This window comes from Benincasa hispida, chromosome 6 (genome assembly GCF_009727055.1).
Source record: "Benincasa hispida cultivar B227 chromosome 6, ASM972705v1, whole genome shotgun sequence".
Taxonomy (NCBI): Eukaryota; Viridiplantae; Streptophyta; class Magnoliopsida; order Cucurbitales; family Cucurbitaceae; genus Benincasa; species Benincasa hispida.
The window spans coordinates 1381797-1394700 of record NC_052354.1 but is presented as its reverse complement, the minus strand read 5'-3'; the positions used below and the strand labels follow the sequence as shown (position 1 = coordinate 1394700).

The 12904-nt window shown below is 36.2% G+C and overlaps 1 protein-coding gene across 1 annotated transcript; it reads right to left on the bottom strand.

Annotated features, from left to right (window-relative positions):
* Positions 1–2780: 2780 nt before the first annotated feature.
* LOC120080291 (tryptophan synthase beta chain 2) lies at positions 2781–6331 on the bottom strand. Its single transcript, XM_039034923.1, has 6 exons — positions 6138–6331; positions 4945–5272; positions 4640–4856; positions 3664–4201; positions 3466–3564; positions 2781–3338 (listed from the first exon to the last, which is right to left on the bottom strand). The coding sequence occupies exons 1-6, from the start codon at positions 6196–6198 to the stop codon at positions 3085–3087; spliced, it is 1497 nt and encodes a 498-aa protein (XP_038890851.1). The 5' UTR covers positions 6199–6331; the 3' UTR covers positions 2781–3084.
* Between the last annotated feature and the right edge of the window lie 6573 nt (positions 6332–12904).

Below are 12904 nucleotides of genomic sequence, written 5' to 3'. Positions count from 1 at the left end.
ATAAGAACTCAAATTTAAGTCCGACGAGTAACAAGTGCAAGCATAAATAGATCAATAAATTTCATATACTAGTGATATAATGTCACACCCCGCCCCAGACCACCCTTTGAGCCTGAGAAAGGGCGTGACTGCAGTAGTTATCAACCCTTTTGTTGACACTTACTGCCTAAAAACTCTTGCGGAAATAACTCTGATACCAATGTACAAATTGAACAATCAACTGATTAAGTAGGCACATTTTATTTTACAACAATGTAACGTTTATACAACTCCAAGACTTAACTACAAAGTTTACAACAACTGTAAAACCCTCCGGAAGTGTAACTGTGGCACGTGGCAGACCTTGACCTTAGTAGCACCCTGGAACTCCTTATCTTTCCACTACCTGGGAAGAAAAAGAAAAACATTTGGAAAGCATGAGCTATAAAACCCAGTGAGTGACCAGAAAACTGATTTTTATCAAAAGAACTACCCCACACTTGGGTACTTTTGCTCAGATACCTTCTCAACTATGTCCTTCAGTTCGAACTACTCAGATACCTTCTCAAATGTTCTTCGGTATCAAGTTTCAAGTAAAACTAGTCATACAATGACTTTCTTTAATAAAACTTAGAAAACATGTCTTTATCTGAAAGATCTTTCTTTAGCACATGGTTTCTTAAAACATTTTAAATATTTTAGTCATTCACCTTGATCGTTTAGGAACCTTTCTCTCTAGAAGTTCTTTTGTCACCTCGGGCTCCCTTTTGAACCTTAAAATCCAGATTCAACTTAAAGCTCAGATTACTCATAGTTATAGGCTTTATCTAGAGATACTTCCTTCTACACATATGCTCTAAAATGTCTTCAGGAAGCTTACCATAAAATCTTAGCTCAGAACTCCTCGTGGTTTAGCCGGAATCTTCAAAACATCAAGACTGGCCCAGCTTACCCAACAGCTCGACCCTTCTGTTTTTTCCTCATTCTCCAGCCTGATTTCTTGGAGCTTCTTCTCCGACAGCCCCATCATGAAAACTAGACTCTTATAGTTTTCAGATGGCTTTGGAATCACTCCAAACACACGAGAATTCTAGAACTCCTCATTCCAAGTTGATGCTACTTCCTGTCTTTTCTGCCCGAGAGCATCTCCCCTCTTGGAACTTCTTGACCAACGCATGGTCTTCTCCCACTTAGTCCTCACACACTCTTCTTTATGTTCTTTGAAGAGAATTTGAGTTCTCATCTGAAGTCTTTGGCCCTATTTATAGACGTCCAAGATTGCTCCATGGCCGACACCTCCTACTTGGCCGCATGACCAAGTGTCTTTTCCTTACACCATCAACACAATCTTGCATCAGCATAAGCCAAAATATCTTCTTCTCCTTTCACTAACGCAGAGCCCCCATCCTTTACATGTATTTTTATGCCTCCACCTAATTTGCTTAAGGTTTAAGAATTCCTCCTAACAAGCCACATGTCCGGATGACATCCTCCATGAGTTCATCCTTCTTATGCGTCCACAAACCCTTGAATGTTCAACGCATATTAGGCCATCAACGCATAGTCCATACTTAATGCATATCCTATAATCAACGCATAGCAAGCTAATTCACTACCATCGCAATCCAACTTAGCCATCGCAAGAGCTAGCCATCACCAATGCATAGGATGGTAGCTCATCCTCGACGCATGGCTCACTAGGTATCACCGCAAGACATGCTCGGCATGGGCGCTGTCTCTTATACACATCTAGATGTGTATAAGAGACAGCCTATAATCAACGCATAGCAAGCTAATTCACTACCATCGCAATCCAACTTAGCCATCGCAAGAGCTAGCCATCACCAATGCATAGGATGGTAGCTCATCCTCGACGCATGGCTCACTAGGTATCACCGCAAGACATGCTCGGCATGGGCGCATGGTGCTTGGCATAGGTGCTAGCTGCGGACTCATGAGCGTGTGGCTTAGGTGCTGGCCACCGACGCATGGCCGTGCTTAGTCGCATGGGCATGGCCGTTCGACAGGGCGCTCGCTGCATAGGCATCAATGCATGGGCATGGCCGCTCGGCAGCGCTTGACGCATACCGTTTGGCACACGCATGGACGCTTGGCAGTGCTCGACGCATGGGCTGGGTATATCGACACATGCCTGGGCAGTTTGGCCAAGGCTGCTCGACACATGGCTGGGCATTTGGCCGAGGTTGCTCGACGCATGCCACCCTCCAGCCCTTGTGCCATCCTAATGCCTCACCTCGGCTGCCATCCTTCAACCGCCTGCCACTCTTCAACGCATCCTTCCATTTTCCTTCCTTCAGCCGCATGCCATCCACCAACAACCCTTCCAACGCATAACATAATCCTTCCAACACATCACTTCACTTCCTTCAGTCGTATGGATGCATACCATCCTTCCAACGCATCCAACGCATCCATTGAGTCTAATGCGTTGGTCTAACCTCCAAGGCATTCGTCACTCCCACTTTAAATTCTCCGTTTGCCCAAGTAATCTTTCCAAGATCTTATGACCAATGCATAACACTGCCTAGTCCAACAGTCAATTTTTCATCAATTTAAGCTTAACTCAACTACTCAAGGAAAATCTATTTAACACCTAGAAATTTTCCTTCACTTCAACATAGGATTTAACTTTTACTTAGTTAATTTCCTTAACCACCTGCTTAAGTAGGAATAATGGAAATCCGGATTTCAAATATAATTTAGTATATCAATTAGATATACGAAATATTATAAGAAATATATTAATGGTATATTTTTTGATACATTGGAATAAATGAATAAAAAAGAAAACAGAAATAAAGTTTAACCATTGTGGCAAATTTCAAAAAACTAGTACTACTATTATGCAATTGCCCCTTATTCTTTTCAGTTTTATAACCTCAATGACAATATAGGGAATTCCTTCCTATGAACACATCATACCAAACAAACACAATAATCTTACACTCTAGTTTCTACTTTTGCAAGTCTTGCAAGCAAACGACCTCTCAACGATTCGTTAGCTCGTAAACCCTAAACCTTAAACCTTAAACCCTTATTTTCAATAGGAAAATTGCATCTTAATATATATATATATATATGACTTCAGACCACCTGAGGAATGGTGATTAGTGATTCCTGTATCTTCTCCTTTGCAAAAGAAAGATCTGTAATCCCTCCTTGTAGATACTTCTCATAAGCTGGCAAGTCAAAGTGACCATGCCCACACATGGCTGTGAGAATAACTTTTGATTCTCCGGTTTCTCGACAGCGAAGAGCCTCTTGGATAGTTGCAGCTATGGCGTGAGTTGGCTCAGGTGCTGGTATTAGTCCTTCCGATCGAGCAAATTGTATAGCACCTACAATCAAAAAGAAACTTAGTTGTTGCATTGTTGGCCAGTTATGCAGAGCCAAATTTCTAATAACTGGTTTATTTTTCGGAGCATCTATCGGTTAACTTTTGGAAATTCGAGTATGTATCGGTACCTTGAAAGCATTCTGTCTGGGGAAGTGATATAGCTTCCAAAAGACCAAGATTATAGACATGTGAGATCAATGGTGCCATGCCATGATACCGCAATCCGCCTGCCAAAAACAAGTTAGCCAAGATGGTGATCAAGAGAAACAAAGAGTTCAACGTGTTATATCTGTTTCAAATCTTTTGATAGCTTATTTTAACATTACCAGCGTGGATGGGATCAGGAATGAAGTTGTGACCAAGTGTGTGCATTTTCATCAACGGCGTCATCCCGGCTGTGTCACCATAATCATAAGCGTAAACGCCTTTGGTTAACGAAGGACATGCTGCAGGTTCAACTGCTCTAATAACAGGGTTTATTTTTCCAGCAAGTTTCTCACGAAGGAACGGGAAGCTAAGACCTGCAAAATTTGATCCTCCACCCGTGCAACCAATGATGACATCCGGGCTTTCACCTAAGGCTTCCATTTGTTTTAAACACTCTTCACCAATGACGGTTTGGTGAAGCAAAACATGGTTGAGAACACTTCCCAAACAGTATTTGGTATCAGCATTGAGAGCTGCAACCTCCACAGCTTCTGAAATGGCAATTCCCAAACTTCCCGGGCTTGATGGGTCAACTTGAAGAAATTTTCTACCTGCATCTGTCATATCGGACGGAGATGGGTGAACTTTTGCCCCCCAAGTTTCCATCATCATTCGTCGATATGGTTTTTGATCATAAGATGCACGCACTTGCCACACCTGTATAAAGAAATTACAACATAAAATTTCATGTGATATGTTTCAGAAGCAACTAGAAGCTGAGCTTTGATCCACTTTTTTGACATCTTAAATCAACAAGAGCTAATCATCAAAAGGAACTTTAAGTTTGTACTTATTTGAAATGCCTTGAATCTATTATCTGACACTTCAAACGACCCGGAGTGTTGCTGAACTTAGGGTTTAGAGAAGTGTGCTATAAACTCTCTAACTCTAAAAGTGTCCCTAATTTATAATTTGAATTGTTTTCTCTAATAGTAAATCATTCTCCCGCTACCCATGGACGTAGTTAACACACTATTAGTAAATCAAGTAAATCTTTGTGTCGATTTTCTATTGTTTACATTTTCCTGTTTTTCTTTATTTGCCGATTTTATAATACTATCAAAAAAGAAAAAGTTCACAACTATTGTTTCTTACCTCACAGCCAATACCAAATATGCTGCAAGCAAAGGCCAAACTGCATCCCCATTGCCCAGCCCCAGTTTCTGTAACAACATTCTTGACACCTTCTTGTACATTATAATAAACTTGTGGAACAGCAGAGTTGGGTTTATGTGACCCAGCAGGGCTAACTCCTTCATACTTGTAGTAAATTCTAGCAGGTGTGTCAAGAAGCTTCTCTAACCTCTTAGCTCTAACATTTGTTGAAAAATGCCATTAGAATTACCACATCTTAGCTCTAAAATGTTGAAAATTACATTTTAGAAAGACATACCACAGACCTGATCAGAGGGGTTGGGCGCCAAAGCCCGTAGATATCGACAACTTCATCGGGGATGTTTATGTACTGATCAGTACTGGCCTCTTGCTTAATCAATTCATCAGGAAAGAGATGCGACAAATCTTCGGGCTTTATTGGTTCCAAAGTCTTGGGATGCAATGGAGGAGGAGGTTTTACAGGAAGATCTGCAACCAGATTGTACCATTGACGTGGGACCTCGACTGCCTTCAAATTAGGATTTGATGCTGCTTTTGTTCTATAACCATTTGAAAACCTCAAATGTCTTGGAACTCTCTTAAGTGAAAGATACCCAGACAATTGCTCCCCAACTGAGTTGAAAAGGTATAAATTTATCAAAAATGAGGGGAAAAAGGAAGGGGCTGAGAAGCTTAAAATCTATGTTGGAAATTATCACAACATTGTCAGAATGAAAGTGTTTTCCACAGCTAAATTGACCTCTCCATTGATATAAAACTGCCAACTCCTACCAAGATTGGAAACCAACGACAGCAAAGTGCAGTTGACTTCCAAAAAGAAAATAAAAGGCAAAAGTAAAATCCAGCAAAAATCACACGTCTGATTAAAAACCAACAAAGAACTTCCAAAAAAAATAGCAGCATGTCAAGCATCAAACCAGACAAATCCCACTTGAACACTGATCTCTCTCTCTTGTGCCACATTGGTTAGACCTTAGAGTAGGATGAGATTCATGTTATATAAAGTGAAGGCAATTATTTACATTAGTATAAAACCTTTTGGTGGTTTCAAAAGCAAAATCGAAGGTTTATGCCCAAAATGGACCAATGCAGAGATTGGTGGAGATTCCGTTGTACTTTATCATCTTCCATCTCACAATTTATAAAAAAAAATTAAAAAAAAAAAAAAAAAAAAAACACATGGGTTATGTCCAAATGAAAGATCCCATAGATCCCACACAGTTTCTGCAATTTCATCTCCAAAAATGGCAACAAAACATGATGAATTTGAAGGTAAAAACTCAAATAATAACCTGGGTCAAGACTCAGGCATAAATAGGTACAAAATCACCAAACAAAGCATGATCAATATCCACAAGAGTAAAATGAAAAGGGTTTGTAGGTTCAATCTAATTACAGGGTTATTTCATATCCAACTGAAGTTCCAAACACAAATAACAGCATAAATACAGAGAAGAAAAAGGGAGAATTGAAGTGCCTCTGCCATTATTGATGCCTGAAGAAGTTAATGATCCAACAGCAAGGAAGGTAGCGGCCATTTTTCCAGACGGATTTTCAACCCTTTTGAGTGTAAAGAAAGAAGGAAGCTTGAGATTTTTCTCTATGGATGAAATTGGGGTTAAACAATAAAGAAAGGCCAAATGAGAAGAGAAGGCAGCACAGCCTGGAAAAATATTGAAAAACAGAGTTTTATATATCGTTCAAAAATTTGGGCCCTGCAATTAACCGAATCTTATGTAACTTTTTTTATACATGTAGAAAATTATTAAAAAAAAAAAATGAATTTTTCATGCAAAAAAAACTATCATATGATATATTTTAATTTGATGTTGTTTGGGCTACCCAATAACACTAGTTTTTCTCATTTTAATGAGTGGAGTTATCTAGTCTAAAAATTTATTTAGTTGTGAGATTCACTCCATTTAAAAATTTTCTTCAAATAAACAAAGTGCGAAGTTACTTATTGAGTGAAACATGTTCTAAGGTTGGAGTTATCATCTTCCGACTATAAAGTAGATTAAATTATAAAATTAAGTCAATTTTTAATTTAATAATTATAGAATTGGAAGATGAAACCATTTAATTTTGAAGTGGTAATAGTATTGTATTCAATAAACTACGTACAGTTTGATTTGATATAAAGTTTTGTTAATTTAACACTTATATGGCAAGCAAATGATGTTAATTACTAAACTTTCAAATTTTACATATATAAAAGGAGAACCATTTTAAATGAAAAAAATTACTAAAAATATTTACAACTAATAACAAAATATCACTGTTGATAGATCGCGATAGACTACTATTTGAATCTATTATTATATTTTACTATTTTGTAAATATTTTTGTTCATTTTTCTATATTTGAAAATAGCCCTATATAAAAGTAACTTCTTAAATGTTTATATTTTAAAATTTAAATATAAATGAGCATAACTTAAAATTAAATCGTATCAAATATAAAAGTGGTTTGATTCCATCATTTTTATATATATATATATATATATTATATATATATATATATATATATATATATATTGAAAGGTCTATTCTATACAATTCTTATAACAAAAAGAAATGGTGCCATAAAATAATATTTATGACAATTATGAAAGTTGATGAAGAAATTAAATATTGAGAGGAGGACTTTGGGTCCACCCAGTAGGGGTGTACATAGTCGGTTGGGCCGGATGGGAAGATTTTTGTGGACCAACATACAAAAAAATCGGGTTGGCTAATAATTAATCCTATTAGTTCTTTTTTAGAGCCCGGTTGGGTTACCGGTTCTTTTTTTTTTTTTAATTTGACTGTTTTTTCCGTTACTTTTATATATATATATATATATTCGGGTCGGTCGGTCAACCGACTCTGAAATGGGGTAAACCTTGACCAACCCGAATTTAATATTTTTTAACATTTTTAACCCAACCCAACCCTTACAGTTTAGGTTGGGTAGTCCGGGTTGATCTGGTTACCGGGTTTTTTTGAACATCCCTACACCCGAGGATTACCATGTGTGCAAAATGTGGTCTTAAATGTGGTCTTCCTTGTTATCTAATGTCTTGTTTAGTACAATGCAAATATTTATTTTATTTTATTTTATTTGTGTGGACATGAATAGAATTAGAGGTGACAACAAAATGTTGTTTTTTTTTTAAGATATCTCCCTATATATACGAATATTTGGGGATGTTGAGATTTGTTTTTAAAAAATAATTTTATTTTAATAAACAACAATAAAATATAGGGTCGAGGAGAAGATAATAACAAAAATAAGATTGAGAAATGTGGATGGAATACATGGTTTCAAGAAAACGTATAACAAGTCCACACGTATATTTTAAATGAATCATGGACCCATAAATGGTATACCCAACCCGCAATTTTAAGCTCCACGTGGTAGTCAATGTTTCAAATTTTGCCACATGGTATGTCATGGTGGAATTGTTGATAGGGTCCACGAGTTTGTGGTTCCTAAGACTCCATCCATCCCTCAAATTCGTAGATGCACCCTTGCAAATTTCTCTCTATTTCTTCTGCTCCAATTGCCGTTGTCGAGAAGCTTGCTGCTCGCCACAGCCAAATGTCGATTGTCTTGGACGCCACCGATGGTGGTATCTAAACGTTTTTTTTTTCTTTTTTATTTTATTTATTTATTTTTTTTTTACAATTTGTGATATTGTGGGTGAATGGGTCTATAGATCTAGAATGTTTTTTTGGGTGTGGATGAACAAATTTATAGATTTAGAGTGTTTTCGAGATTTTTTTTTATTTTATAATTTTGTACTTATTTTAGATTATTTTGGATTTAGCTAGTTTTTTATGTGATATTTTTGGATGGACTAATTTTTGTTTGGACTATTATGCCTTCTTAAGGATGATTTGGATTGATATTGAGAAATTTGTACGGATAGGTCAAATTTTGAGGTCCACTCAAAATTTGGCCAATCTTTCAAAGACACTCAAATTTTGGTCTTCCGATGACGTCAAATGTTCGTATAGTTCCCAAAACCTTGATATCGTGCACACATCGCAGATTCTCGCTCGTTCATCTCGTTTTAGACTCATTCCTCTCATTCATTCCACTCGTTGGAATGCCTATTAGCACGTACTCGACCCAAATTCTCGTGCATTCCTCTCGTTTTAGACTTCTTCCTCTCATGCCTTCCTCTCGTTCTTCATTAGGCAGAAATCAAATGTTTTAAATCTCAATTTTCAATCTGACTACCTCATTCCTCTCGCTTCATCTTCTTTTCTCTTGTTTCTGTATCTCGTTCTTTATCAATTTCCTACCAATTTTCATGTAATTAATAGCCATTGTACAATTTTTCGAATACTTCAAAAAACCCACAATTCTTTCAAATTTAATGAAAAGTGTTGTGCATGCTAAGTCCCACTAAAATAACAAAATGTGAAATTGGAAAATCGAGTATCATCTGTTCTCATAACACGTTCTCTCTAAAAAAACTCTTAACATTTAGCTACAAAGTTTTCCAAAAATACGAATTTTTAACGTTCTAATCGCTATTGAATCAACACATACAAGCAATTTCACACTCCAAGTAAGTATAAACATACACTGTATTATTTCTCATTTACTTAAATCGTACGAGTCGTGATAGGAACGGTTTGTTTATGAGTTGGTATTATATTGCTATAGATAGATGAGAGGAAGAAACAAGAGTGAGGCTAGTCCAATGTGAGGAAAGAAATATCGTGTCAAATATATAAACGAGAAAAATGAACAAGAGCGATAGTTAATGAGAGGAAGAAACGAGATGAAGAAACGAGAGTTGTTAACTAGAGTTTAACATAATCTAAATTTTTAATTTTACTTGTTTGTGTATTATTGAAGGATGGATGAGAAGCAGCTATTTGTCGATATGGAGGGTCATGGGATGAGAAGTAACAATCTTACAATGGAGGATATTTGAAGGGTATTCTAGTGCTAATGACATTGAAGTATAGTGAATTGAGAAATCGATTGTTTGACCTTATGGAAATTAATTCTTTAGAGTTCAACTTGATAATAAAGGTGAAATATAAATTGGATTGTTAATGTCCTCCTGTACTTTTTATGAACAACCACGATGTTAAAGTTTTTCTTTTAGAGTTGGATCTTAACATACCGTTGATATTCATAAGTGTTGAGAATGAGAATGGTGTGAATGAGAACGTTGTGAATGAGAATGTTGTAAATGAGACTCGGGCTATTGAAAGGGGTGGTTCTATCCTTATTCCGACCCCGATTCTCCATAATGACTTTGGTCATTCTATTGGTAATGTGCATCGGAGGACTAAGGCAGTAGAAGAGAGTTGTCCTCCTGAAGTTCGACCATCTGTGAATACTATGAGAATTAGAGACCTGATCATGCAACCATAGTCTTCATCTGGATTAGATATTCAGGTAGGCCAAATCTTCTTTTGCAAGAATGATGTAAAAATGAGGTTGTCAATATTGGCCATAAAGAATAATTTCAAGTTGCGGGTTAGAAAATCAAACAAAAAACAATATAGTATTTGATGTATCCATGAGACATGTAAGTGGGAAGTACGTGTAGTTAGAATGGATGGTTGTGGCATTTTCAAGATCAACAAATATACGATTACCCACACATGCTCGATTGAAATCCTTAATCATGACCATAGGCAAGCTAGCGCATTTGTAATTGGCTAGTTAATCAAAGAGAAATTCGACGTTGGTCGTTCTGAAACCCCGCGCCATATCATTGAGGATATGCCGCTAGAACATGGTGTGAACTATATTCTACACTAAACATACATTATGCATCTAAAAATTACAACATGTATACACTAAATAATAGAGAAGAAATAAAATAGGGTTCAGAACCCTTACCTTTGAAGAATGGTCTTCAATAGATTCCTTAAGCCCGATAAACACCACCACGAATGGGTACTTCGGTATTTTCTAGATGAGAATCCAGGAGGAAAGGGGCTCGGGTGATTTTGATTGAGAGGGAATTGAGAGAGAGAAGTGGAGAAGGAAACAGACTATGATATCTCTATTAGATTTTTTTTTCTCTTTGTACTCTTCACCAGACAGGAAGAAGAAGACGTAAAAACTAATTCCCCACTACAGGATATGGAGAGAAAGAATGAGAGGGGGGAGTTACAACTCCTTCCCATCAATTATTTCAAAAATATTTAAAAAAAACTTAATTTATTTTAATAAATAATTATATATATATTAAACTATATGTTATATCTGTCTCTTATACACATCTAGATGTGTATAAGAGACAGTAATAACTAACTTTTATTATATATCAATAACCAACCAACCATACGTTATATCATAGATAACATATAACCTATAGTTTATATATTGTATCAAATATAATATAACCTATAGTTTCTTTTCTCTCACCGATGATATTTAATATAAATCACATTTACATTAAATTTAACAATATGAATCCAATTAATATAATTAATATTTGAATCATATTCAAATATTTATTTCCTTTCATTAATATTATAATGTATCAAATACATTATAGTAATTATATCATATATAATTAATTCTCTCAATTAGTTTGAACAATCCAAATTAATCCAAAAATCGATTTTCATTAAAATCCTGTTGAGCTACTAAGGGGACCTCATGGACCTGTAGCTTGAAGCTCCAACGACACGTGAATAATTAATTAAATTATTAACCATTCGTTAACTATCGGGCACTCTATTAAAGACCGACAACTGCACTCTTCGCACTACTGATATATTTCTATGTCCATTGGATATAACCAATTAATAGTATAATGACCCTTCACAAATTGCTCATAAGTACAACTATGCCAAAATTACCGTTTTGCCCCTATAGTTACATCTAACTCATTAAGTATCACTAATCCCTCTAATGAATAATAGATCATATTCCAACTATGACTAAACCCCTCTCAGGCCAGGAGAAGAAGTGGCGCCACATTATTCAAGCCCCGGAATAAGTCCTTAAGGGAGCAATTTATCTACTTGCCACATCTAACTCCTTAAGTACCACTAATCCCTCTAATGAATAATAAATCATAGTCCAACTATGACCAAACCCCTCTCAGGCTAGGCGAAGGTGTGACGCCACATTATTCAAGCCCCGAAATCAGTCTTTAAGGGAGCAATTTATCTACTTGCCTCAACATTAGGAAAGGAGTGAATTCTTTCTTGTGTAGTTGTGTTCCCAACTCCCCAATCAAACGAATCCCCAAAATTGTAGGCTTATTGAGTTGACGATCTAGCCATTCTCACCTATACAAATCAAAGGACCGCCCTCATGGGCAAGAGTTTACAACTCACTCAGGATTCAGGTCATATTACCTATGGTCATCCTAGTGAAATGTAAGTCTCTATTATAAACGGCGTTATATAATAAGACTAAACATTTCGTGGTCCGGTCTTATACAAACTCTTTTGTATAGAATATTCTTGCTTACATGTCTCCACATGAATGATCATGATTAGATCATTTATAGTACTTTACAACAATTGTAACATCTACAAAGCGGGTCATACTCGTAGTGTCACCAGGATAAGGTATCCAACCTTATTCATCTACTACAGACCATTTAGGTTATCACTGAAATATGATCCACCCATATGTCTCTACATACATATTTAAGCTACAAGATAACCTTGGATCTTAGTGTAGAGCATATCAACATGCAACGGAAGCAACAAGGATCAATAAGCATTCTAATTCATTAATTTTGGCTAAAAATAAAGCATGCTCATACAATAATAAGAGGGTTTCAAGACATACCTTTGTAGAACCACTTGAAACTCGAATTCAGTTGCAAATGTTCTCCAAATATTCTTATGAACTACCTCAAGGCCTTCTCTACTATTCTCTTGGAGCCTTAGATTGAGTTGTGGGACTCAAAATAAGCTTGAATGAAGGAAATTTGGAGAAGAAGCTCACTGATGCAACTTGAAGAACATCTTCTTCAACCTCATAAGTTTTCAACAAAACTTCAGCAAGTTCATATAGTTTGCATGCTCGACTCAGCTCAATCTTTCCTATTTATTGCAAGACCATCATGCAAAGAAGAAGGCTGCATGAAGAGCACCTCATACTTGGAAGATTGAATCAAGAATAAGGTGGGAAATGAGTGAGCTATATGGTTGGATAGTGGAAATCTCCCACTTTTTCATTTGTGTTTTTCAAATTTTGATTTTCAAAATGATTTCTAAAATCAATTTTGTTTTTCAAATTTAAAACTTTATTAATTTT